The 25,592-nt window shown below is 39.2% G+C and overlaps 1 protein-coding gene across 2 annotated transcripts in view; it reads right to left on the reverse strand.

Moving 5' to 3' along the window:
• mpp7a (membrane protein, palmitoylated 7a (MAGUK p55 subfamily member 7)) overlaps positions 1-25,592 on the reverse strand; it is a 143,630-nt gene that overhangs the window by 85,874 nt on the left and 32,164 nt on the right. For both annotated transcript variants that reach the window (XM_024280521.2, XM_036217342.1), the window contains exon 3: positions 12,004-12,122. In XM_024280521.2, the coding sequence (XP_024136289.1) occupies positions 12,004-12,122 (119 nt within the window). The remainder of the gene's footprint in view (positions 1-12,003; positions 12,123-25,592) is intronic.

Consider the following 25,592-nt stretch of genomic DNA (forward strand, 5'->3'; position numbering starts at 1 on the left):
TGCAGCTCCAAATACACAAGTGTAGGACATTACACACACATGTTGGTGCAGGTGTAATGGAATGATAACTGTCTTATCAGCTAATCACTCAAAATGTTGTTCGTCCCTAAGTTTCTGAATGGGATTTCTTGTTTGTCTTTGTAGAAAATTATCAGTTGCTAGATCGGCAATAAATGGAGGTGGACTCCAAAGGGGTTGCTGTGTCACAAAGTTATTTAATTTAATTAAAACAGTCTTTATTTGAAAATAACCCAGCAGGGTAGAAAAAAGTCCATATAAAAGTTCTGCTTGTTTGTAATTGAAAAAACTTACATCTTGACACAAGCTCTATTAATTTTGCAGGAAAACATAATTTTTTCACCATGACTTGAAGAGTATTGAGATGAATACAGACAGCCGTGTGTATATACATCATGAGATACATTTTAAAAAGTCGTCCATCGTTGATAAAAGTCCATAAAACAGCTTTAAAGCTACCTTTATACAGCTGTGTTACAAATGTCTTCACTGACACATGACCTTTTCTCTGCCTGTCAACATCCCATTCAAACTGTTGGCCTTACACAGTTTCAACTGCACTTATCCACCCCGTCTGGTGATAAATTGTCTTCTCAAGGCACAGGCCATGTTTCGAGGTCATCTTAGAGGGTTCAAATCCCCATGTAAAGCCGACATTACTCTGCTATAAAACATGGGGCATTAGGAGTGTCACAGAGGTAATCTGTTCAGGACGCTCACCTCTGCTGCAGAAAGTGTGTAATGTGGACATGAAGTGGAATGGAGAGGTGAAGGAATTAAAAGAATTTGTGCGTTCAAGCGACCATTTTCGATAAAAAGTCTGTTGGGCTTCCCTTTTCAACGTGCTCGCGTCACGTGTAGATAAGCGCATTTTTAATGTTGTTTTCCGGCTCCAAATACAAAACGCACTAGCCGTTTAATGCATGTTGAAATTTGAACCAGGTCAAACTTTGACCAATCAGAGACTTCAAATGAAGGTGTCTCTTTTAATTCTCGGAAGATAACCATCTGATAATTGATCATGAAGGATAAATTATAAATCCTATGACACCAAGTCTTTCATCCGAATAGAGATGTGAAGGAAAAAGATTCACACCACTTTGACATTTTGCACCAAGCTTCTTCCAACTGCAGGTGGCAGACAAGTGCTTGTAAAGAAGAAGACCCTCCCTGCTTCTCCATTGTGAATACCATATGCTAAACAGGCATTCCTACACAGGTGTCACACGCCCAATGTCTCAGAAGAGTAAGAGTGCCACTCAGGGAGGCATATCCTGTCGTTTTGTCCTCATCCTGGTAGTTGGTGAAGTCTCAGCCACTCCACCCTCTTCTTCTCTACAATAAAAGGCCATAAAAGGACAAGCAGGCAGCTCCAGTTACTTTATCTGTCCTGCTCGTCTTTGTAAGAAACCAGATGAAATGAATGAGAGGCTGCCAGCATCCTCGGTGCTCCAACATACCACAGTCGGAGTGACATCTGCTAAGGTAGTTGCTGCAGCACCACCTCCACTTACTTAGTTACTCTGGAATTTCTTCTGCTCAGTGCGCAAACGCGAGATTCAAATGCTTTTATTTACAGTTCAGGACACCCTCCAAGGGCCTGTCCATGATGCAGTAATGTATTTTAAAGCCATGACTGAACTGCTTGCTTCCCTGTCCCATTGGTGAGGCAGAAGTGATGTTGGCAAATGAAAAGTGTGTCCTGTGGAAATATAATAATAAAAGAAGAAAAAAAAGCATAAAAACACAGTGTACTGAAGCCAAGGAGGGCTTAGCTGAAGCCAGAGCACAACTCAAGTCATACAACAGCATCAAAGACTCAAGTTTCTAAAGCTTTTAGATAAGAAATGTAAATCCACTAAAAAGTTAAATAAAAACACAGAAAAAGCTCTAAGAAGACAAGTTTGCAAAGGACATTAATGATTAAACCTCCTCATGGACTTCTTCAAAATAGAGCATGTGGTAAAAGAGTAGTGTGACCCATTTCCATGGAGGTCTGAGTCGTATTCGCTTCCAGAAATACCTGGCGGCCTTCAAATCCACATAGCTACACGCAAGGATTAAAAAATGCGAGTGAAAACATCAAGCAAAGGTAAAGGCTGATGCAGCCCCACAAGACTGGAGCATTATAAAAACAAAGCATCCATCTTCATCTTTTCTGCACAGCAGCAGAGAATCACTCTAGGTAAAGGTCAGATCCCCCTGAAGCCTCCAGCTGGGTTTGAAAAAGTGCGTTCGAGAGTGATGAACAGCTTGAGACTTGATTGTCAACATGAAGGTGCAGAGAAAAAGAAAGGTTTGAGCAAGTTAGATCTGACTCAGAAGAATGGGGAAAAAGGCAGAAGCCGCTAGATGGAGAGGTGTGATGATAGAAGGAGAAGGAGAGGTCTGGAGATCACAGGGCTGGATAGTGTTTCTGCTTCTTGGTCCTGCATGGCTCTGGTTAATGTTCACCTTCAGAAAGCTTCCCATCAGGCCATTTAAGCTGACGCCCCCACTTCTATATCCAGCCTCCTGAGTACATCCTGTGTTGTGCCTCTACTGACCAGCTCTGGTCTGATCCAGAACACCTTGTCAAGAAACCAGTCTGGTAAACCAACCCAAAGGAGGAAACAGTAAGATTAAAATATATACAGAAGTCTATGGTTACTATGAGAGAATATGTTTACACAAAAAGATCAAGGTTCCGTCTTTGTTCGGTCATGGCAGGTCAGTTTAAATGATTTGGGCTTTCACTGTGGTAGAACAGCATCAGGATGTTGACAATCGGCTATTTTTGGGGAAGAGACCTTTGGGTTTCTGAACTACGGAAAACTATCTTTTGAGCCACGGAAAACACTAATGATTCTTCTAAAGCCCTACTCATGACTGATTACCTGGTTTAGGAGTGTCCAACCAATTAGAACATACCAGCGCAGGAGATGTTGGAAGACATGTTGGAAAGTGGCCTACGAGGCCTGGAGTTGCCCATTCCTAATCTAAACCAATCTGAAACTCTAAGGAGTACAAAGCAGTAAATACATTATGCATAATGTATACATATCAACTAGAGGCTGACATTCTTTCAGGAATTCTACAGGTCATAGGAATTCCTGCAGGATTCCTGGGAGATGGAAGTCATCTGTTCCAATAATCACAAGACTGTGACATCACAGGAAATAATACTTAAGGGATTAGAAAATGACAAAAAAGTAAAGACAGACCCATAGTTTTTTGTTAATATACAATCAATGTAACACAATTTAAGTAAGAACTACATTACCCAGAAGACCCCTGTGATTCTATTTAGGTGTTTTCTCGCTGAGATCAAAAGGGCAATGATGGAAGGAGCTGCGATCCACGGCGAGTTTGTGAAGGGAAAGTTGATGTCCAGCAAAAACAAATGACTAAAAAATGAATTTTAAGGAGCTTGTATGAAAGTTGGATGTGTCAAAGACGTGCATGAGAGTTGATTACACCAGTGATACTATGTCATATGCCGCTTGTAAAACATGTCGGAAAATGTTTGGGGTTTATTGAACTATGGTAGACATGATGTGAACAATGTAAAATCTAGAAACGGGGATTCAGGAGCCACTCTAAAACAGGAGAGGTGCAAAAAAAAAAAAAAAAAAAGTTTTACAGAGTGACTAAAATAAAATAAAAAATACATATATATAGAAATGGTACAGGAGCAGGAATCATTTTGAACCCAAGTGGGATGGAAGTGGGAGCCATAGTACCAGGATCGGATCTGGACAGGAACATATTAAACTTTTGTCCGTGAGCGGGATGGGGCAGGAGTTAAAATCCACTCCCATGTAATTCTCAAATACCAAAGCTTGTATAACTAAAAACTAAAAAGTAAAGTAAAGCATATGAAAGTTTAAACAAAGTAATGATGTGACCCTACTGGGCAGATTTTCTTTTTTGCTTTCATTAAAACCTTTTCTTGAAATCTTTATAGTTACAATGGTATAACAAAAAGACTTCACAACTCAAGCTTACTGATGATAAGAGAGATATTCTCTCATGAAGAACCAACTAACTAGAAAGCTAAAAGTCACAGAAATACACCTACACCCTATTCCTGTAATCTATAAGAACAGAACAGGACAGAAAAAAAAAATTAAGAATATAAAGCTGTATTTAGGTTTGTTCTGTTTGCATCACAGTCTCTTTACTTTTGAAAAACAGGTAGCATCCAAACAAGCACGGGAACCTCAGAGACAAACGTATGCAATATATCGAGTCAGAATTATTGGCGTGTTTGTACGGTGGTCCAATTTGCTTGGACTATCTTAAAAAGCTTCTGGTAAGCATATGAAGTTATCGAGCAGTTCCTCAGTCAAAAGGGAACCATACATTTACTATATGGCACCATTAACCTCCTTTTTCATATTTTGGACATTGCTCCTGTACTCCATGTTTTATGAAAACTGGCCTTGTGTTATTCAAACCTTCTGCTTTCAGTTTTGGCTATTATTTCCAGAGAACTACAAATTTGAGGTCAGTCAAAGAGTTTCAAAACCAAGCCAGACATTTTTCTCAAATCGATAAAGTTGAGAAGGCACCACTCCTCTGTAGACGGCATGTGTCTGGAGGATTGGAGGAACTAGCTAGAACTGGAACAGTGTTCACTCACACCCCAGCTCGATAGAAAATCAGCTCATTCTTCAAAAATAGTTCACACTTTCCACTTGGGTAGTTTCAGTTGCAGCACCTTTAGAAGAACAAACTGGCAAACCCACATCAATAATGCTGAGAAACAATGAAACCCAAGCCAGGCTTATTAGCAGACAGCTAACAGGGGAGGAATTTACGGGAAAAATGGCTAACCACAAAATGAGCGATCTCAGAATCAGTCTAAAGGCCTGCTGACAGAAACTTGGTCTTAAAAGAGAGCCCCACCTGAGGCAGGTGGAAATTGAATATTGTATTATGTTTCCTGTGGTTTTTTTGTGGCGCTGGAACTTGGCAGCAGAACAATGAGTGGGGAAGAATTTGCAGAAAGAACACTTGAGTAACTCCCTCTAATTGAGGGAAAGTTGGACTTTCCATGTCATTTTGGCTTTGCTTTGTGTACACAGTCGCTTTCTGTGTCAGTTTTCCTGCCGGCCCGATGAAAAAGATGCAAAATGAGGTGATCTGAAGAGCCTGCAGCACGACAGAAAGTAGGCTGGAGGAGGCAACTTGTTTCGTCACTGTGACATAATCGCATTAGGAGGGCTGACAGAGGCCGTCCTAATCGTATGATGACCCAAGACAAGACGCTAAAGTCTGGTGAAAGTCCAGTATCCCTCTTCTTCATCCATGACACCTCCTCCATTGGATCTTCCCTCCCTCCAGACAGAAAAGCGGTAACTGATGCGCCATAATTACCCAGGTGAGGCCTGAACATTTCCATGTGAGTAACCTGGGCTGCAAAACCTGTCAGATTAACATGATATGTGTGTTTTCTCTGTGATTTCCCAAAGTATACCCTAACAGACTTGTGGAATCAAAAGAGTAATCTTTGGAGAATTGGTGGCAAGGCTTTAGAGGAAAGAGAAGGGGAATAATTTAAAGCTTTATTAATGGCGTGCCCCTGACAGTAACCATGTTCACCTGAATGTTGCGTCTGTAAGGCGAGATGGTTGTGCTGCAGGTCTGTGTTTTACAGTCAGTCTGTCTGCACTTTTGGCTGACGAACTGACAAGCTGCCTTATGTCCCAGTACCAATGAGAAAGAAGAGGAAACACACGGTTGTGCTTGTCTGGAACAGAGCAGCTTCTACTCAGGCCTTTATACTGAGAAAAGGAGGGACTCTTTTCACTTTCAAGTGATCAGGAACAAAAATAGAAGGTGGATGAGGCAGTTCTGCCATAAGAACTGTGCATTTTTCTATTGTTGAATGTCTGACGCATTAACACGGTATTAAAGCATTACATTAAGGATATTACTGTGTATTACTGTGCTGGCCTATATGCCAGTTGGTATTCAGAGCAACAGGAACTCAGAGAAAAAAAGAAAAAGGGAGATTAGTAATTTTGGTGATAGTTTCTTTTTACATTTTGAAGTTAATTTGATAATTTCAAAGAGTTGGATGCAGCAGAAGATAAAATAAGAAAAAGGGGATGAGAGACAAGGAGGTAACATTGGAATAATTGAACAATTTAGAGGATGACATGGATGAGATTTAATATTTCTTTGCTTCTTAACCCTTGATCTTAACCCTTTAACACCGGAGCTCCAGTGTTTATGTTCTTCGATTTACTGTAACTTTTCAACCGTTAACACAGTAATTCCAGATTGAAAAGTTACAGTATGTTAAAGATTTTGTGTTTGTGTTTAAGTGTCATGATTCAGGGGTTAAAGGGTCAACTTTTAGTAGTATGAAGTTGTTGTCTAAGGATCCTTGAAACTATGAATGAGTTTTTCTGTGTGGACAGTGAAAAAGTAAACTATAGCTTTACTATAACTATAGAATTACAGCTTTAAAAGTAAACTACAGCTTATAAAGTTCCAGAATTCAATAGGGTCATCCAATATCAAAACATGACAAATATTTAAATTAAATTACTGTTATATTATAATGAAATGTTAATAATAATAATATTCTTCAGAATATTTTTTAAATGCTAGTTATGGGCTTTGATTTAGCATGAAAATATTTCTGTAATGGTCACCCCACATAATGGATACCTGGGTAAAAGTGGTCCCTTGCTCATTTGACAGCGTTGGCCTTAAGCCAAGCTGTTGAATGAGTTGGAAATGTATGATAAAAATGTGTTGCACAGTAAAACTTTTGTGCCGATGCTGACATCGTTTTTTCACTCCATTAGATTATGTGCTTAACCGCTTCAGAAATGTCATATTTTCACCTCCTCACCTTCTTTGAGGCAGCACTGAACAAAACGCACTTCTGTGTTAGTATGCAGAAAACCCTCAGTGACTCTCAGGCTATGAGGGTACAACAACACCGGTGTGAAAATATCAATGTCATTCAGGGTGGTCATTTCACCACTTCAGCCTTTCCATATCACAAAAAAGAACTAAAACTTTTGGAATATTTATCTAAGGGTCCCTAGTCTCTTTGGTATTTGTATGACCGCTGATGCCGAGTCAACCTGATCCGTCTTTTTTATTCATCAATCAATCCATCAGTTCTTAAGATTTTTTTCTGATTGCATTCTGTTTCCAGGTACTATTTCTCCTCAATAAAAAGGTACACTGTAGAGTATTAAGAACTGTTTCAAATGGGTCCTAGATAGGAAGGTTTAACAATTAATTTCACTAATTTTTAAAACAAAATGTAAAAAATAAAATGACTATCATTTATCTGCAAAACTAGCTTTGTGTTTTTTAAAAAAACTAAAAAGCTGCAAAACAGCTTGTAATCCAGATAAACCAAAGTGAGGTATTTGTCTTGTGTGTGTACATCAAAGTACACATTTTTCCTTAGCAACCAATTGAAACATCCACCTCTGTTGTCAGCTTTTATGCCTTTAAAGCTTTGTTAGTTTGGGCTGTTTGCTTGTTTTCCATCCATAACATAATTAAATTGATGAATTAGGATTTGAAAAATGGCTTCAGATACAATACATCACTTTTTCAAAATGCAATAGGCTGACTGAAGGACAAAAAATTATGTGTAATCCCAATAGAAAAAAAGATGAAAAACATATTTTTATTTGGTTCATATTTATAACCTTTATGATCTTGGTGTGACAAACTTGTGTCAACTTTTATTCCTAAAGAGAAAAGTCAAATGTATCAGTTTGATAGACTTTCAACATGAACTTTTTTTGCACTTTGACAATATTGTGATGTGTGTGTTGTCAATAGAACACAAAGACATTACTTACAGATTTTTTACCAGTCCTGATGAATATGTTGATTGGTTTTCATCATTGACAGTATATGAGAACTGGATGGAGCAAGTGTGGTTACATCAATAGAAAATGGTTTACTTACGGCTCCAACAAAATTAAGTCAATTCAGATGCCATTTGGATCCCGCCAAACTGGAACCAGACGATGTCAGTCTGAGTCAAGGTTTCTATGGCAACCACTCTTGCCAATCAGTAGTAAATGTGTTGGAAGGCCACATCCCTTACACTTGAGAGATCGAGGCTATGTCCGAATTCCCTCCATAGTTCAGACAGCACTAAAAATGGCAAACGCACTATATAGTGAGGAATTTGGACATAGCCTGGGACAATCTTTGAAACGTTAACATGGAGGCCAGCGGGCGCCACCTACTTTTATTGAGGCATCTGATTGGTCAGTTTAGAACTTGAATAACTTGCACTGCAAAATATATATAAATACATCATTCAAAAAAATTGGTTTAGCAAGAACATAAAAAAAGAAAGGTATCAGAGCAAGAATGGTTATTGTGACAAATATATTAACTGAGTAATTGCTGTTCTCTTCCCAATAGAAGTCGATGGGATCTTGGCTTCTTGGAGCCAGCGGTCACTTCCTATTTGGAACGGGGGTCACTCAGTCCAGTTCTCTTACACAGTTTTTTGTACAGACAAGCCTATCATTGTTTTGAAAAGAAAGAAAAAAAAACAGTTCAAACATTTTAACCAAAACTAATGTTTAGAGTTGTTGTTTCAGCTTTTAACTTACTGTGTAATTTTTCTTGAACGATTTGGGTCAGAGGAGTTGGGAAAAGAACCCTTCAGAAGTTCATTCAAAGCCTGTGCAAACATGGAACTTGTTGAGCTCCACCCTTATGTCTGGCTACATCTCACAGAAACATAATGCCACCTTCATTAGTATCACTATCTGCCCACCACCGTGCTCTGTTTTCTTTGGGGCAGTGGAGAAAGAACATACTCAGGCCTGCCCATCATTATCCACGATCCCGATGCCTTTTTCTTTGGCCATGCATAACAAGCTAAAGCATCAAATGAAACCATTTCGGTTTCCTAAAAATCCCTGCATCAAGGCTTTAGCGTAAGCGTCTGAGGTATGCCACAATTCGGGCGCTTTTACATCCTCGCACTGGCGAGTTACAACCCTGGATCCTGAACAAACATGCTTACACAGAAAATGTTTCAGTCAATGGAGGGCAGGGAAATTATGCCAATTTTTATCTCTCTCAATTGTATTTTTGACATCTTGCAATAATTCTGGTCAAGCCAAAAGAGACCACCAAATGGGGAAAAAAGATCTCGACAGCTCATGAGAACATCTGGCTCGTCTTTCAAGACTGAGACGTTTATACAATGAATACAGTGTAATGTAGCTCTAACAATTAAAGTTTTCTCTTTTTTTTCTCTCTTTTTAGTAACCAAGTACTAAAACATCCCCAGTTCCAACTGTGAAATAGACAAAGACATAAAAAGGTTGTGGGGTCTGAAGTCTATGAGGTGGTCAGCAATATTGGCAACAACATATATAAGGTTTTATTGGCAAATGGTCCTGAAACGACATCTATGCTAATAACTTGAATAAAGGAAATGTTGCTTTTAGAAAAAAAAAATGTTTATTGCAGAAATAAGAGCAGACAATATTATGTTTTATCATTTCTCGAACGCTGGGTTGAATACTATTTTAGATTACTGATTACCGAAGTATGAAAAAGCAAATTTTTAAATGTGTGATTATGCGGTTTAAATGAATATAATATCCACTAATACTCTAAACACAAAACACAATTACTTCAAGCACAAACAAAAACATAGATTCACTTATTTGGAGATTTTTTTTTTTTTTTTTTTAGCAAAAGTAACCTAGTGAGGTAATGGTAAATGGCGTTTACTTATTTAACGTCTTCCTTTGCTTACTTGATTAAGAAACTAATCATTTTACAGTCACAGTGCCATTCACACTGCATGGTGCCTAGTTGTAAATTTGACATGTGGGCAGGGAATCAAACCTGCGATCATAAGAGGTCAACTGGTCTACCTCTGCACCACAGCCACCTCTCATGTTCAACTGAACAAGATCTCTAGGGAAATAAGTACTTAAAACTGTTCCAACTAATGAAAAATTTCAGAAAGACTAGTTCTTCTACATTGTCAAAGTAAGAGTAGGCTATATGGAGATGTGGGAGGGGTCAACGGCAAGAGCCAATCCTGTGCTTCAAAACGGTTTACAAAACTTCACAAAGACACGTTATGCATAGACTAAATGTGCCACCATTGTTTTTTCACTAACCCTACTTCAGGCATTATAGGGGTGTTAAGATGAATCGATAAATTGATTAATTGATTTCTATTCCTATGATCCAACCAGATTGATCCGTCTGAGTTTGAATCAAACTATACTATAAAAACTGTTACATGGATAATGGAATCAATACTGGAGAATACTATCTAGACAGAGTCTATTTTACAAATTAAAGGTCCATCACAGTGAACAACACACATGTGATGCAGCAAAAAATGATAAGTCTGATGTGGGGAAACACTTTGAATTTAGCCAAGTCATGTGACCATACAGTGTGCTGTCCTGTTATATTAGTCTTCCGTTTGTATTCTTTTGAAGTGGAAAAACAACAGTGGGCTGAACTTTATGAAACTAAAATGTGAATGCATTCGACATTAATTCCTGATTACTTGTTTATCTGTACAGATTTAATTTATTATCTTGCAAGAAATATAAGGAGTCTGGAAAACTTGACCTGCACTATTCAGTACCAGGTATTTATCTCTGAGTCACACTAATCGAAGTTCTGGATAAAGATGTTCTGGATCAATTTAAGATCAGTGAATCAGATCGTTCAAAACGTAGCAAAAATGAAAGTGAATCATATCGTCAACCACAAATACGGAATTGAATTAATGTTGAAATTAATTATTACACCCCTAAGGCAATACATTGATTGAAATGTTACAATAAAAATACAAAATTGGACACAGGGGCTTTAGTCTTTGACACTCTTAAACAAGATCCAAAATGTGTCCAAAAAGGTTTCTCCTGCAGTTGATTTAATTTAAAACTTAATAATATCTAGATCTACTTTGAGGGTCTGGGTTGTCATCATTAGCAACACATTGACATCCGATTTCTCACATTAAAAACATTATTTGACGTACTTTATTCAAAGTTTCTCAAAAGTGAAGAAATAAAGCTAAAATCAAAAACATCAAGAACAAAACTTTATGTAAATGTCACCTTAAACAGGTTTGGTAAAAACACATAAAAGTCTTTGTCTCTAAACATAAATATGAAGTCATTTTTAATTTTAAAAAAGTCAATTAAATAAAGTATTAACATCACTATTTTTTATGATTTACTGTAAAGTAAGAAGGCAAGAAAATATAGGTGTTTGTATCATTTTTAAAGAAGAAACAATTTCTATTTCTCGTTTGCCACATTTGCAACCTTCTCAGTAAAAGCTACAGGGCTGAAACACAGAAAATATGGTGTTTTTTTTCACAAAAAAACTAATATGACAAGCCCAAACATGACTTCACTGAAGTTCATCCTGTCTACAATAAGTAGAAGTTCTTGTAGAAATGACTTTTGGCCTCCAACGCAGTCCCATCTTCTTTTAAACTGGGGTTGTCCAAAATCCTATGAAACGGCTTATGTTCTAAAAACTGAAATCATCTCCTTTTGAGTGCAAGACGAAGAAGGAGATTTCCTGGGGATTACATAAATCCCTAATGAAGATGAGGGCGGGGTAGACAGAGAAGACTGTTCCCTCATCATAACTGCAGGATGCGCAGCTTTCAATTTCAAAGAGAAAACAAACCTGTTGCAGAAGAAGGAGGCAAAAAAACGAAACATACTGCGATGAGATTAAAGTTTGAGATGAAAACAAGACAAGAAAGTAGAAACCATTGTGTGTTTTTGGCAACAAAGACAAGGATTTCAATTCAGAATTTCATTTTCGATAAAACTGTTAAAATATAAACCTGCTAAAATTATCCTAAAATGTTTGAGCAGCTGCATCCCAGTCACACATATACACCAACAAACATTCACTAAAGCGCGGTAAGTAAAGTCATGTGTTGACTGACGAGGTTAGAGCGATGTGAGGCTCAAAAGAGGTTCTTTTTACCTTAACAAGCGAGTGGAGGCCTTTCTCCCCAAACATGTTCTGAAGGAAGACGTTATCTTCAGGGCAGCTGGCGTGCGGCTGAAGCTGGGATGGCAGAGCCGCCAGCAGCTCATACAGACCTGAAGATGAGAGCAGGAGGGGAAAAAATAACTGTCACTGAGGCAAAAACACACAACCTTCATGCACAACACAAATGTCCACAATTTGACAGGCTGGGATTAGCTGCAAATTTAAAAAGGACAAACATGAAAACATCTACTCTTCTAAGCTGTCACTACAAAGAATTCCATATAAACTGATGTAACTGATTAAATATACAAAAACCTCTTAAAACAGGGAACCATAAAGAACGGAGCATTTCCCTCAGCCTTTGCTTCCTGCTATTGTTCCGGCCTTTCCTGTTTTTGAGGAACAATAATAATACAACATCTACACATAAAATGATCAGAAAGGTTACAATTTCTTTCATTGACCAGATGGTAAACATTCTTTACATAGGTTTCCTTTCATTCATCTTCTCTGCTTGTAAACACAGCACGGCAGGTTGCTCAAGATGAATTTTTTAAAAAACCCTTGGAATCCTGAGGAAAATTGTGTTTTTGGTATTTTTAACATGTTCTCCTAACATTTTCCTCATATAAAAAAAGCTTAAATTTGCATTTCTAAATTTGTTTTTATTCAAATCTGTGTGAATCAGGAGCAGAAGGAAAAAAAAGCCCTTAGAAAAAGAGCGTATTTGTGACAATATACTGGGAGGGCCACAAACTCCCACTCGGGACCAAAACATACACAGAAAACCCTTCATGGTTTACTACACCAGCTTATTTCAAAGAACAAATACTTCAAAATCATTTTAAAGAAAACCAGACTGGGGAAACCGATGGTTTCAAGATTAAGCTGCAGGGAGGTGAAGCACTCTGCAGAGAGAGTGCAAAACCAGCAAGTCTGTGGGTCCACTTCCAAACACAACAGAATCCTGGAGTGTAACTGATGGAGTAGTAGCAGATACTTGTCTTTTTTCTCAGCTCTGGTCCTCCGCATGGCTAAGATCTATTAAACTAGGAGGTACAACAAAGGTCAGGCACTCAGGCTGAGCCGTGTGCTCCAAAGACCGCATCAAAAGGGCCTCCCAAACTCAAACCCCCTGTATTTGAAACCCTTTGAATTAAGACAGATCTTTTAAAGAAACCCCAAAGCCATGGCGCAGCCATTGGAACGTCAAAATAACTTGAGTGGCTTGGCTAACTTTACGAGGGTGTCTTTAATCAGTGCATGGAGTAAAGAAATAGCTCTACGGGCTAAAAAACAGTTGATCAAATCAAAGGTTGATGCTGACCGATGGCTGTACAATCACTGAACCCCATCTGAAGCCACTGCTTTCCCGTTTAAACCCAGTTGGAGCTTGTTGGATCAGCTGCTATCACAAAGATGCGGCATTAGCACCTCCTCGCTGCCACAGAGGGTCTGCGTACAGCACAGGAGTGAAACAGACCACGAACAAGAGAGTTTTTACGTGCAACACATTTGCAGCAGTCTCAACGTTTCAGCATGTGATCTCTGCTACGAGATCTGAAGCCTTGTTCTGAGGTCCTCACAACCACAACGTTGCCCCCTCCGCCTTTAGTCATTTACATTTTGGAACCCCCATCAGAACATCTCACATAATCCGTTTTTTAAAAAAAGGGGGACTTAAAGAGACATGAGATGAGGTGATGCGTGCAGGAAGTGCAGAAAGACTCGGGGAAGGAGTATGGTTATGTCGTTACGTGTTGGCAGTGATGAGATGCTGGTAGGCGGGAATTTTTTTCTTCCAAGGTGCAAACTCTCTCTGCGTGTCCACACTCAGCTCATTATTTCTCTGGACATGCGGCGCCTCCTTGTCAACGCTGAGAGAGCGTAAACAGTCGGAGTGGCATCATATGGGAAACCGATTCATTAACTGATTGAAAACTTGAAGGGACACGAAGATAAAAGACAAGCTCGCCTCATCAGGTCACTGTGTCGAGCTGAACTCTGTGACCAGGAGGAAAGCCGCTTTCAAACATTAAAAAAATAGGAGAAGAAACCGAGAGCTAAAGTAGGAATCAGCAAAACAGAAATTAAATCTGAGAACGTTCGGGCAAACGGACGAGGAGGAAAGAGCCAGAAAAAGAACTGCTGAAGTGGTAAAGATCATTTTGTGTGGATTCTAAAGTGTAAATAGAGAGAAATAACCCACTCTCAAATGTAATTCCTTTTATTATTATTATTTGTTTTGCTTGTTTAATTGTTGTTTTGATCTTTAAAACATTTTTGCATCTACACCAAAACCTTTTAAAGATCATGAAAAAGAAAAAAAACATTTGAGAAATCAAAATAAAATCCCAGAGGCCATAAAACAGTTTCCCAAATTAATCACAATAAAAATGAAACATTTACATTTCAAGAAATCCAAATGAAAAGTTAAAATTTGAAACACAATAACAAACTTGACAAAGTAGGGATTATGGGACATCTCTGATTGGATGGACAAACGTTATCATCCAATCAGAGATTTCCCAAATTTTTCATCTTTTTTAGTTTCTTCTATTGTTTAATTTTTTAACATTTCAATTTGATTTTCTGGAAATTCTTTTTGTTTTGACTGACTGGATGATTACATTTGTCCCTCTTATTAACTGAAAGTTATTATGAGGCGATACTGGATATGTTCCATACTAATCCTAAAACTTTTATTTTTATCCACACACTAAAGACACATTTGGAAAAGCTCAAATCTAATCATCCAATCAACAATGTCCCATAGTGCCTAACTTTTCCTGTTTCTTATCGTGTTTTGTTTTTTTAACGTTTCAATTTGGTTTCTGGAAATTGCTTTTGTTTTCTGTAACGTTTCATATTGATTTTCTTTTTTTTATTAGGTTTTAGTTTCTCACTTTTTTATTTTTAATTTTTTTTTTTTACATTATTATTTGTTTTGCTTGCTTAATTGTAGTTTTGGTCTTAAAAATGTTTTTGGGTCGAGTGATTTGTTGGTGTGATTTGCCCTTCAGGGCCACCGTAGTTTTCCAAATTTACACATGTAGCCATCCATACTTTACGTGCATGTTACCATTGTCCTTCAAGGTCAGTAAGACAACAAAAAAATAAAAAATAAAGAAGAATAGACGGAAACAAAGTAAATGTAGACCAGCGTTTTACCACTAAAGGGTGGACCAACAGATATTTTTCTTCTGGATTGGTCTGGCTTCATATGATTTGTTTTGGCCCGACTATTCTGGACCCACTTGTATGGCGGCTAAGGCTAGTGAACTTGACAGCGTCTAGCAGTGGACCACTTGGTTCGGTTGTGGCCAGCACTGGACCAGCCCAGAGCTGCTGACGTCCAGCATTATCCCGCTCAGCACGGCCCAAACGATCTTCAGAGAAATCTGAGAGGCCAGGGCCTCCGAGTCCGACCCGTACGCAGGAAGAGAGCACTTTAACTGCCAAGCGGCACTTCCCCTCTCACGCCCACACCCGCGGCGGTCAAGAAAAAATCACAGATCTCCTTCATGTAAAACACAGTAAAAAGACAGACGATGAAAGGCATTATATACGATATGATTCAAATTGCTAGTCACATAGGTCAGCAACCTCAGGGATTTTTCAAGGGCTAAGCAAAACAAGGAAATTGCTGGGACAAATCTACAGATATATGAGAAAATTATGACTCTTTCCATCAAACTGTAACTCTTTTACTTAAACATGCCACAGAAGGATCAAATCATCAGTCTGCCTGTAATTTTGCATGTTGAACTGTCTGGTTTGGATGAAGCAGAACCAACTTTAATCTTATAAGTGATGAACAAACACTAAGAAAGCTATACAGTATGTGTGCCTGGTGAACATGAACATGCAGGAAATGAACGGTGGGTTCTGACTCCATTTCCTCCTCGCGCACTTTCTACCAGGTGCTGAATGATTAATTGACCACCATCATATATCTTGGGTTCACTGGAGGGCTGAGGAGAGAACGCTACAGGAGCAGTTTTCAGTCCAGGAATACTGGCAGACGTGGTAACGAGAAGAGTCAGCTGCAGACAACACAAACAAATCCATTCCAGCTTTGATTTACTATTTATTCTCAAGTTGGAGGAGCAAGAAAAAACCCTCAAACATGGTAAACTCAGTTGAAACACAACATCTGAGATATGCATGAGCATAAATAACACCTGATTAAAGTGTGCACGCAGACAGAAGAAGATTGATGACAGTGAGCATGAAGATGAGAGGGAGCTATGGTTTACTGCAACAGGAAGAAATAACAATTACACAGATGATGGTTCCTGCACACATACTTTAATCCAAAGGGAGAAACCCTAGACAGACAGTGGGTGGAAAGATAGATTTGACCAAAGCGAGGTGCCAAACAAAAGGAGAAGTGTTTAGGGCCTCTTATTGACAGCCAGCACAGGACAGGACAGATATGTCATCAGCCCACTAGTCCTCCACAAGGAGGAGCATTGAAGTACAGCTGCACCTACCAGGCACAAAATTATATGGTATTACAAGATGGATTAGCTAATTAGACCATATAATCTTTTTAACACATCATGCACTTACTCCAAAACCATTTTACTTGGGGTATGACCGTGGTAGACCGTGGAACGCTATTCAAGTGACTGGATCTGGAACTTCGCAGCTGGGGTTTGTGCTCCACTCAAGCCCACAAGCCTCCGATTACCAGCTCCAAAGACCAAACCGCTTCAATATCGTGTTCACTGATGTTTCAAAGTCACACTCACTGAGAAATTCCATCCTTTAAGGTTGGAAGAAAAAGCAAGTAGCTCCTTAGCATGGAAAAATGACTTCAGCAAGTACAGTGGATCGATCGGTTGCAGCCAAACGTCACGTAGGTTTATTTATTTTTTTTTTTTTTCTTGGCGGCTTCACCACAGCAGGTTGAATTTTGGATGCTTAGGGTAAAACAGCAGCTTAGTAAGAAATGATCCTTCAGGTCATAGATGCTCAGAAAGTTTTTGTGTGATGTATCCCGCTGAAATCTACAGGCCTGAACTGGCTTAACTAACCAGTTTTGGTAGTTCATGTGACACGGTCAAACTCTTTAGTACATTTTTGACCTTTAACATCTTCTTTGTCTTCTCCTTTGAGGCCCGCGAACAAAAACGTTGAACTATCCCTGAAGCTGAGATCTCCCCTTCAAAGTAGTTGCCTCTTGGTTTTGGAATTCCCTGGCTTTGTCATTACGACAAATCAAATCTGTTATGTGTTTTGAAGGACAGCTAATTACATTTTTATACAGAAAACATACAAATGTTAACACAAAATGTTAACAAATGTTACAACAATATGAGAAACCAGGTTAAAATAGCAACTTGAAATGATCGTTGTTAGCAACATTTTGTTTGAAAAGACGTATATGATGCAGTTTTTGTAGATTTCAATCTGATCAGTTGAGGATGCCTTAACTCAAAACAAGGTTTCTGCTTATTACTGTATTTTCTGCTCTTTAAGTCACATTTAAAAGCCTAACCTTTTTTTAAAAAACAACAGTACAGATTATAATCCAGAGTGCCTTTTATGGATTGATTTTGTTTGTTCCTTCTGTTGTTGATGAATACTGATACACGGCACTCTCCTAAAATATCAGGGATTTTTTTTTTTTTAAATAGTTCCAAAAAAGGTTGGGTGCTGTTGTGAATATGCTAATGTGGCTAACGTGTAGCTGTGTTTGCCTGTGATTTTTCTAACAAGGTTGGGAGTTATCGCAATCACATTAACGTTTGTTTTAGTGATATTAGTCGTTTTTTTCATGTTGCAAAGAGGATTGGGGGTGACAAGTACTGTAAAAAATGCTAGCGTGGCTAATGTGTAGCTGTGTTAGTCTGTACTTTTAGTTTTTTACACTTTACTCACAAGATTGGGAGTTAGGAAAGTCACAGTAATTTTTGTTTTAGCGAAATAGTCAGCTTTTTTAGGTGTAGCGAACAAGGTTAGAATCACATGTGGTGTGAATACTCTAACATGGCTAAAGTTTAGCATATTACAAACAACTTTTAGATTTACTATGAACTGACAGGTTTTTATTTTAAATGAAGGTTCTTTTTAAAACCTTTATATTACGTTACACTTCTATATCTTAATGAATACATTGTTCCATTAACCCACATGGAGCTCCGGACCAGTTGAAACCAGTCAGGGGAAGCTTTAAGGACCTAATCAGGACTTTTTTCTGTGAAAAACAAAACTATACATTACCATGGCTGGAGCAAAAACATGCACATGGACCACTCAGGATCTAGATTTTGTACAGATGACCATATAAGGTATCAATGTCTCTGGGGGGTCTCTCCTGTCCTGACAAACATTGGCCTAAAGCCACACAGGGACTATAATTGTGGAATCCATTTCACGAGGCATTGTCTTTTCATGGGGGAGATCCAGACTACTCTGTACAAGTTTGATCCAACTTTTATTAAATTCCAATTGAGTGATTTGGCCACTTCCTTCCTCATCAACAAACATGCAAAGGTTAGCGGGTGTAACCTCTAATAAAGTCTGAATGTCAAACTTATCTCTGACTCTTTTGTGTCGCTAAACGTGTCTAAATATTTTTTGTATTTATGACATAACTTCAAAAACAGAGCTTTCACTAACGGTGCGCATTATAACCTGGTGCAGAAAATACGGTAAGTCCTCATTCTTCACCCCTTTCCCTTCCTTTTTTTTTATACCTTCCAAGTGCTGAGTTTTTACTCTTTGGTAGTACAATGTGGAAATTTTCTTTTAATGTATGTGGAAACAGGGAGCTTTTCCAGTGGCAACAAATGCAAATCAGTGCTGTATCATTGCAGCACCATGCTGACTACTGGCTACCAACCAGGACAAATGGCTGGAGGCTCTAAAAGGATCCTCCATAGACGCTCCCCCCACCACCACCCCGCCCCAGATGAACTCAGTCCCAAACTGTTCCTAATGTCTCTCGTGTGCTGAAAATGACAAAGGAACAGATGCTTGGGATTTGTGAGATCAGAATGGAAATTTCTTTTCCCTCTAACAGAAGGAAAAAAAATATGCTAACATTCTTATCATAACATCAGTGTCACTTTAGGGTTTTTAGATTCAACATCTGTCTTAGACATACAGCAATAACTTAGATCACTCCAGCATAAGAGTTTCTGCATCTCATTAGCCCGAATCATTACACAACCATCGAAGTCCACAACAAAAGGGGTTTTAGACAGAGATAAATTCATGACTGGAGTCATTCATTTATCCTGCCGCCTAAACAAACCCACTGCAGCAAGTTATTAGCAAGTCTGCGAAAAGCGTTGTCCCTCAACGAAAGATTTCCATGTGTAGCGTTTCATACAAGGCCGGCCACCTTCTCTTGCAGCTGTGCAAGGCTGAACCACCATCACCTTTAAATGCTGTGCGGGGGCTGTAAACCTTGATAGAACATGCAGGTAAAGCTTGGAAAAACACTGTTAACTTTAATGGGGTTAATAAAAGGGCATAGGGGTCTTTAGAAGTTCTTCCTACTTCACAGCGGAGGCAAGTACGCTTTAACGGTCGACTGTAAAAGGCACATGTAGGATTTCTTCTGAGTGATCATAAAACTTGGCGGCAGGCCCAACAGGATAATTAAAAACACAAATGAGTGTCTCTTTCAATGAATCAAACTAAGTTAGCAAGGTCAATAAATTATTCCTCAATTAATCAACCAAGTAAGTCAAGTCCTCAGACGCTAAATCAGGCTTTACAAAACATATTTCATTCATTATCTGATTCTTATACAAAATACCAACTAAAAGTACTGCTTCTTTAACATTTGGAATTTTTTTATTCATTGGCTCCATAAGACATTTTTGGCTTCTGCAACAACCTTCCTAAAAGAGACCTAAAAACCCCCTCCTTCTTGAAACAATTCTCAGTTTCTTTTTCTTGGCAGCAACAATTAAGATCAACATTGCTGGAAAGGAAGTCTACAGGAACAACCTCGATAAGGTCAGTCCAAGAGTTTACCGCAAGTTTACCATAATAAATCAGATTGTGTTGGTATAAATCTATAGATTTATATTTGTATGCTTGTACAGGATGACAGTTATTTTTCTCAGAGCGTGCCATGTTTTTCTACATTATCCCTTACAGTCTCAGAAAAACATCCAAACACATTATGATTCAACCATGGTGATATAAATAAACATACCTTACCATCCATCCTCAAACCACCAGTCTTCAATTATTTCAGTAATTTTACTAAAACTGCCTTGGTGACCTTTTTCATCAACATTTGGTTTGGTTAAAAATAGTTAATGGGATTTATTCTCAAATCTTAAAATGATTTGAAAAAATATATTTCATATTATCTAACTTCCTTTGAATATGTACCCTGAAACTGTTACGACCCCTGGTCGTGTGTGTTTTGTATGTTTTGTTTGTTTTATCCGTTTTCACCATGCAGCTCCTGCAGAAGTCCAGCTCCTCCACTGCTGCTGACTCCGCCCCCTTCCTGCAAGAGCTGATTGAGGCACCCTCCCAACCAATCCCTGAGCTGGGAGGGAAGCTTAAAAGAACCCAGGAAGCTCTGCTCCAGTGGCGGCTGAATTCCTGAGTGGGGAATTTGTTTCTCAGCCTGCCCCTGCTGTCTGCCTGGCCCAAGCCTGCTAGTTCCTGGTTTCCCCCTCTTTAGTTTGGTGTATTTGTTAATTTTGCTCTGGTGGTTTCTTTAGTTTGTTTTGGTGTGATACTTATGTTTGACTGTTTGGTTTTGCTGAAAAGCCTGAGATCCTAAGTTACTGTTAGTATTCATTCATTTGGCTTTTTGTGGTTTGATTTATCTTATGTTGTGACTCCTGCCACCCGTCACTCCATTAAACACTGTGTCTCATTCTTATCCCTGCCCGGTTATTTACTTATTTTCTTTATGTTGCACATTTCTTCCTCCTTCCCAAGGAGGGACGTAACAGAAACAAACATGGTCTTACATGTATCTTTAAAACCTAAAAACAGTGGCAGAGTTTGGAGAGACAGTGTTTTGATGAATTCATCAAGCCGTTGGTCAAAGTTAAAATATAAGTTACTATTGTCCTCACAGGTGGATACATAGGTGGGTGAAAAATGGGCAAACCTGTACAGGGTTTTCAAGTGGCCCACACAAAATAGAGGGGTCGCAAACCACTTGGTGAGCCCATAAAGTGAAAATGTTCATGGACAACTTTTTTTCTCCTGGTATTTTGTGAGGGACAGATCCTAGGGAACATTTAACCAGCACACAATGGAAAGTAAGAGTGAAGTAGGTGAGACGTAGGTTTCATGCAGTCACTTAAAGCCTCGTTTCCATTGAGCGGTCCAGTTCGGTCCGGTTTCAATTGTAAAATTAACCCATTAAACAGTACCACCCTTGAGGGCCCCCATTGGTTGGAAGTCCATAGAAAAATTAAACAAAACAGTTGGGGTGGAGCCGCTGTTGCCACCAGTCGTTGATTAGCAGAAAGTGATGACGACATTAGAAAGCAGCAATATAGCGCTAAGCTAGTATTTCCGTTTTGCACATTAGGGCGGTATTCTTTTTAGTGTCGGGCTGCACGGTGGCGCAGTGGTTAGCGCTCTTGCCTCACAGCGAGAAGGCCCCGGTTCGACTCCGGGCTGGGACCTTTCTGTGTGGAGTTTGCATGTTCTCCCCGTGCATGTGAGGGTTTTCACCGGGGACTCCGGCTTCCTCCCACCGTCCAAAAACACGCTTCATAGGTTGATTGGTGACTCTAAATTGCCCCTAGGTGTGAATGTGGGAGTGAATGTGTGTGTGATTGAGGCCCTGCGACAGACTGGCGACCTGTCCAGGGTGTACCCCGCCTTTGCTCATCAGTAGCCGGGATAGGCTCCGGCACCCCCGCGACCCCGAAAGGGAAGTAGCGGTCTGGAAGATGAATGAATGAATTCTTCTTTGTCGCCCACAATCTTCTTTCAAACAACATTAAATTCCTGTTATACACAATGTACAAGACATGTAAAAGACGAGCTGCTAATGACCTCCATTGTTGTTTTTTTTCTAATCATTGCACTACAATGATGCAACAACACGCTAGCGGTCTACACCACGCATGCGCTGTGAAAACAAACCGCTCAGTTGAAGTGAGGCTTAACTGAGTGGAAACGCTCACCAGAATGAACTGAACTATTTTGCTCAACTCCTTACTGGACCGGATTGCTTAGTGGAAATGAAGCTTAAAGGGCCAGTACTTACTCCATACTAAAGACTAGAGCATAGCGTAAGGGCACCGAACGAAAGCATCCCCTGTACATCAAAAGCTCATGCAACTAAAATTAGTCTTGTGAATGCTTTATGATACATTTACCACACTCACAACAATTGTGCATCCCTTACAAGCCTCAAGAGTAAAATCTACTTGCACTCCCTTAAAATGTGGTCACTCTTCTCAACAACTCACTGTTGGCTGGAGAACCAAAAACCCCATAGCACCGGTATGGGTCAACCCCTAGACAGATGCATGTGACTGAGGCTTTCGGTTGTCAGAACATCTCCCTTGAAAATAACAGAAATGTGTCTTGATGAGCTCTGTTTACATTCGAGAGTCAATGTCTCTCAGTGCAGTAACAAGTTTTTGATTCTCTGCAGATGGATAGACTGATCAGGATGTTTTCTGGTTTCAAAATTACGTCTCTTAGTTATTGAAACACTGTCACTAATTGGATCTGCAATTATATTTAATTACTACACACATTCCCATTTGAGAACTCCATCAGATCCCTTTAGTCAAGGCAGAACTACAATAAATCTTTTTTTTTTAATGGAAAGACCCCAAACCCCTTCGTTATGTACCTTCGAAATTATATAAAACCACAACCGGTCCCCAGCCATCTGCAATTCTCTAAGGAACAGGTTTCTGTTGTGATTTCTTCAGTTTGCCATTGCTGATATTCACCAATTATACCTTTCCTCCACATCTGCACCCAACAACCACAAGATGATAATGACATAACTCAAAAAGTTTGAAGGAAATTGGGCTACAAGGAGAAAACACCCACTCTCACTCCAGGAGACTCACTGACCTCTGAAATGGCGTAAACCAGATGCTGTGCTTCTGAGGGAGCAAAAATATTAACCAAGAAGCTTTTGAGAAATCCTTCATCTGTGGCAACAAGCTGCCACTCAGTTTAACCTTAAGAGGCTGAGGAGGATCAAGTATTTCTAAACCAAAACAGAAAAAAAGAATAAAGCACCAAAGATTATATAAAAACGCAGAACAAAAACTGATAAAACCTCACTATTTTCCTATGTTCACAAGTTACTTGGACACAAACAGATTGGTCTTCTCCTGCAGTGAACTTTTGAAAGGATTTAAATATTCAAAAAAGAAGTTATCTTTGCAGCTAATGAACTCCAGCAGAGAGATAAATTGTGCGGAGCAGACAGAGGAGTGGGATGGGTTGGTCTGTCTGGATATTCCTAAGTGGGAGATGAAATAAACTGAGATGAGTTGAGCCAAACAGAGCAGAGGCGTAACAGTTGTCTGTCCCATCCTGAGCTCACTAACGTACTCCATCACATTTGTAGTGGAGGAGAAAGGACTAAACAGCAGCTGTCTGGCAAGAGGCACAGCTTTGCTGAAAAAGAAAAGTGTGTTCAGGTTAATCATAGCTGAGCTTTTTTTTTACTTTAGTCTGGTTTATTGTCTGCATGACTGTCTAGCAGACTCCCCACTGTCAGATTGTGAGGTGTTTGAAGAAACACCTCACAATCTGAATAATTTTTTTTCTTTTTAGGCAATTTTTTTGGTTTATATTCCTTTTGTGTTTAAATGCATTTAATTATTTAAAAGAAAATTTATTTTAATGTGCTGCATTCATAAGCAAAGTTTTCAAAAGGAGAAGCATGGAGTACAAGTTAGATTTGTCAACTGAACTAAAAAACGTAGCTGACGAATTAAGTACTGAAAGTGCAACTGCAAAGGCCTGTTTTGTGTAACATAAAACATAAACGGTTAAGAAGTGCTGCTAAAATAATTGCAGGAAAGTACATTTTATTGATCATTGTTTGCAAATGTTTGGAACTTAAGTTCCTATGGTCCTCAAATAGGATAATTAATGAAGGTAAAGCAGAAAGGACAGTCACTGATGTCTAAAGATATGGTCACATGCACCCGTACAGGGGGTTGATCCCATGGACTGTAGAATCACTGGACATATCAAGGTGCCGCAATTTTGAAACCCGTCGACAGTGATTGGTTTGAGTCTGTGTGAGTCAACGTTTCTAGGGCAACGACTGTCACCAATCTTGAGTGAGCTTGTTTGCACCCCATCTAACTGAAAGCAAGCTCGGGAGAAGTTGTCAATCAAACATTCAAGGTCAATGGACAAACTTTAATGAGGCATCTCATTGGTCAGATTATAACGAATAACTTGCAATAAAGAGAAAATATCCTTAAAAAAAAAATTAGAAAGAAGACGTTAAGAAGAAGGCATCGGAGCAAGAATGATTAAAATGACTGAGAAATATCTATTTCTCAATGGACGTCTATGGAATTTTGACCCCCACGGATACTCCCTATTTGGAACATGAAAAAGTAAGCATTGATTTGTACAGTGATTCTGCAGTCAATGGTTGATCCGCACCGGTGCAGTGGAATTTGGGGTTGTCCGGGTCACTCGAGGGTCGTGGTTCAAGGCACAACTAGAGAAGTGTCCAGGTGTGTCCTGAAGCTCTCGAGACACACTGAAAATGGAACATTTAATTGTCATCCGAGTAGTAAGTTTATCATGAAGAATTCGTAATGCTAATGTAAGTTGCTCTCACTTATGTTGTATGGGTGATCCTGCCGTACGGGTACTCTCACTCCACATTCTAGTAGTTAATAAGGCATTAGTCACCACTGCCTTTAGAGCTAAATATAGTCCATCTGCAGTATAAAAAAACCTGTATGGGGCATTGAAGGAGCAGGCACTTGTGTGAACCTGACTTGTGGGCTCCTTGCACAGTCTGTACGTTCAATATAGCCTCACTGAGAGGCCTACAACCTTGCCATTTCATGCGTGCCATCTTCATGAACTGTACAGGTTGGCCCATTTTTTGCCCACAGACAGCTGGTATCTAGCAAAAAAGAGAATTTGTGACTAAAACATAAACCAGTGTGCATATAGAGTTGTTACCGGGATGAAATAACATAAAAAAGGCGAATATAACTATTTGAGTCCTGACTCCAACAACAATGGACTGTAAAAAATCTAAAATGTAGTTGAACAGCTACAGAAAAACTGGACACAGATGCTAAAGAAATAAAAATATTCTAGGACTGCCATCTCTGTAATCCAGTCTGGGGTAAATTACAGCAATAGCCATGGCTGAATTAAAAGTCATTTGTGAAACAAAAGACCCGCTGAACTAAACAAAAGCATTAATGCAAACCCTTTCTCTATTTTGCTAGAAGCCTGAGAGGAGCACTTCATCATCTCAAAGTGTGTGGCAGAACCACCACATATGGTGGGAGGAACTGTTTGTGTGCGTACCCACAGAACTCGCTTTTACAAGTAATTGAAAACACTGTTAAAGATAATTAAAGATAATGACTTCGGCGCAATGATGGTGC

This window comes from Oryzias melastigma, linkage group LG20 (genome assembly GCF_002922805.2).
Source record: "Oryzias melastigma strain HK-1 linkage group LG20, ASM292280v2, whole genome shotgun sequence".
Taxonomy (NCBI): Eukaryota; Metazoa; Chordata; class Actinopteri; order Beloniformes; family Adrianichthyidae; genus Oryzias; species Oryzias melastigma.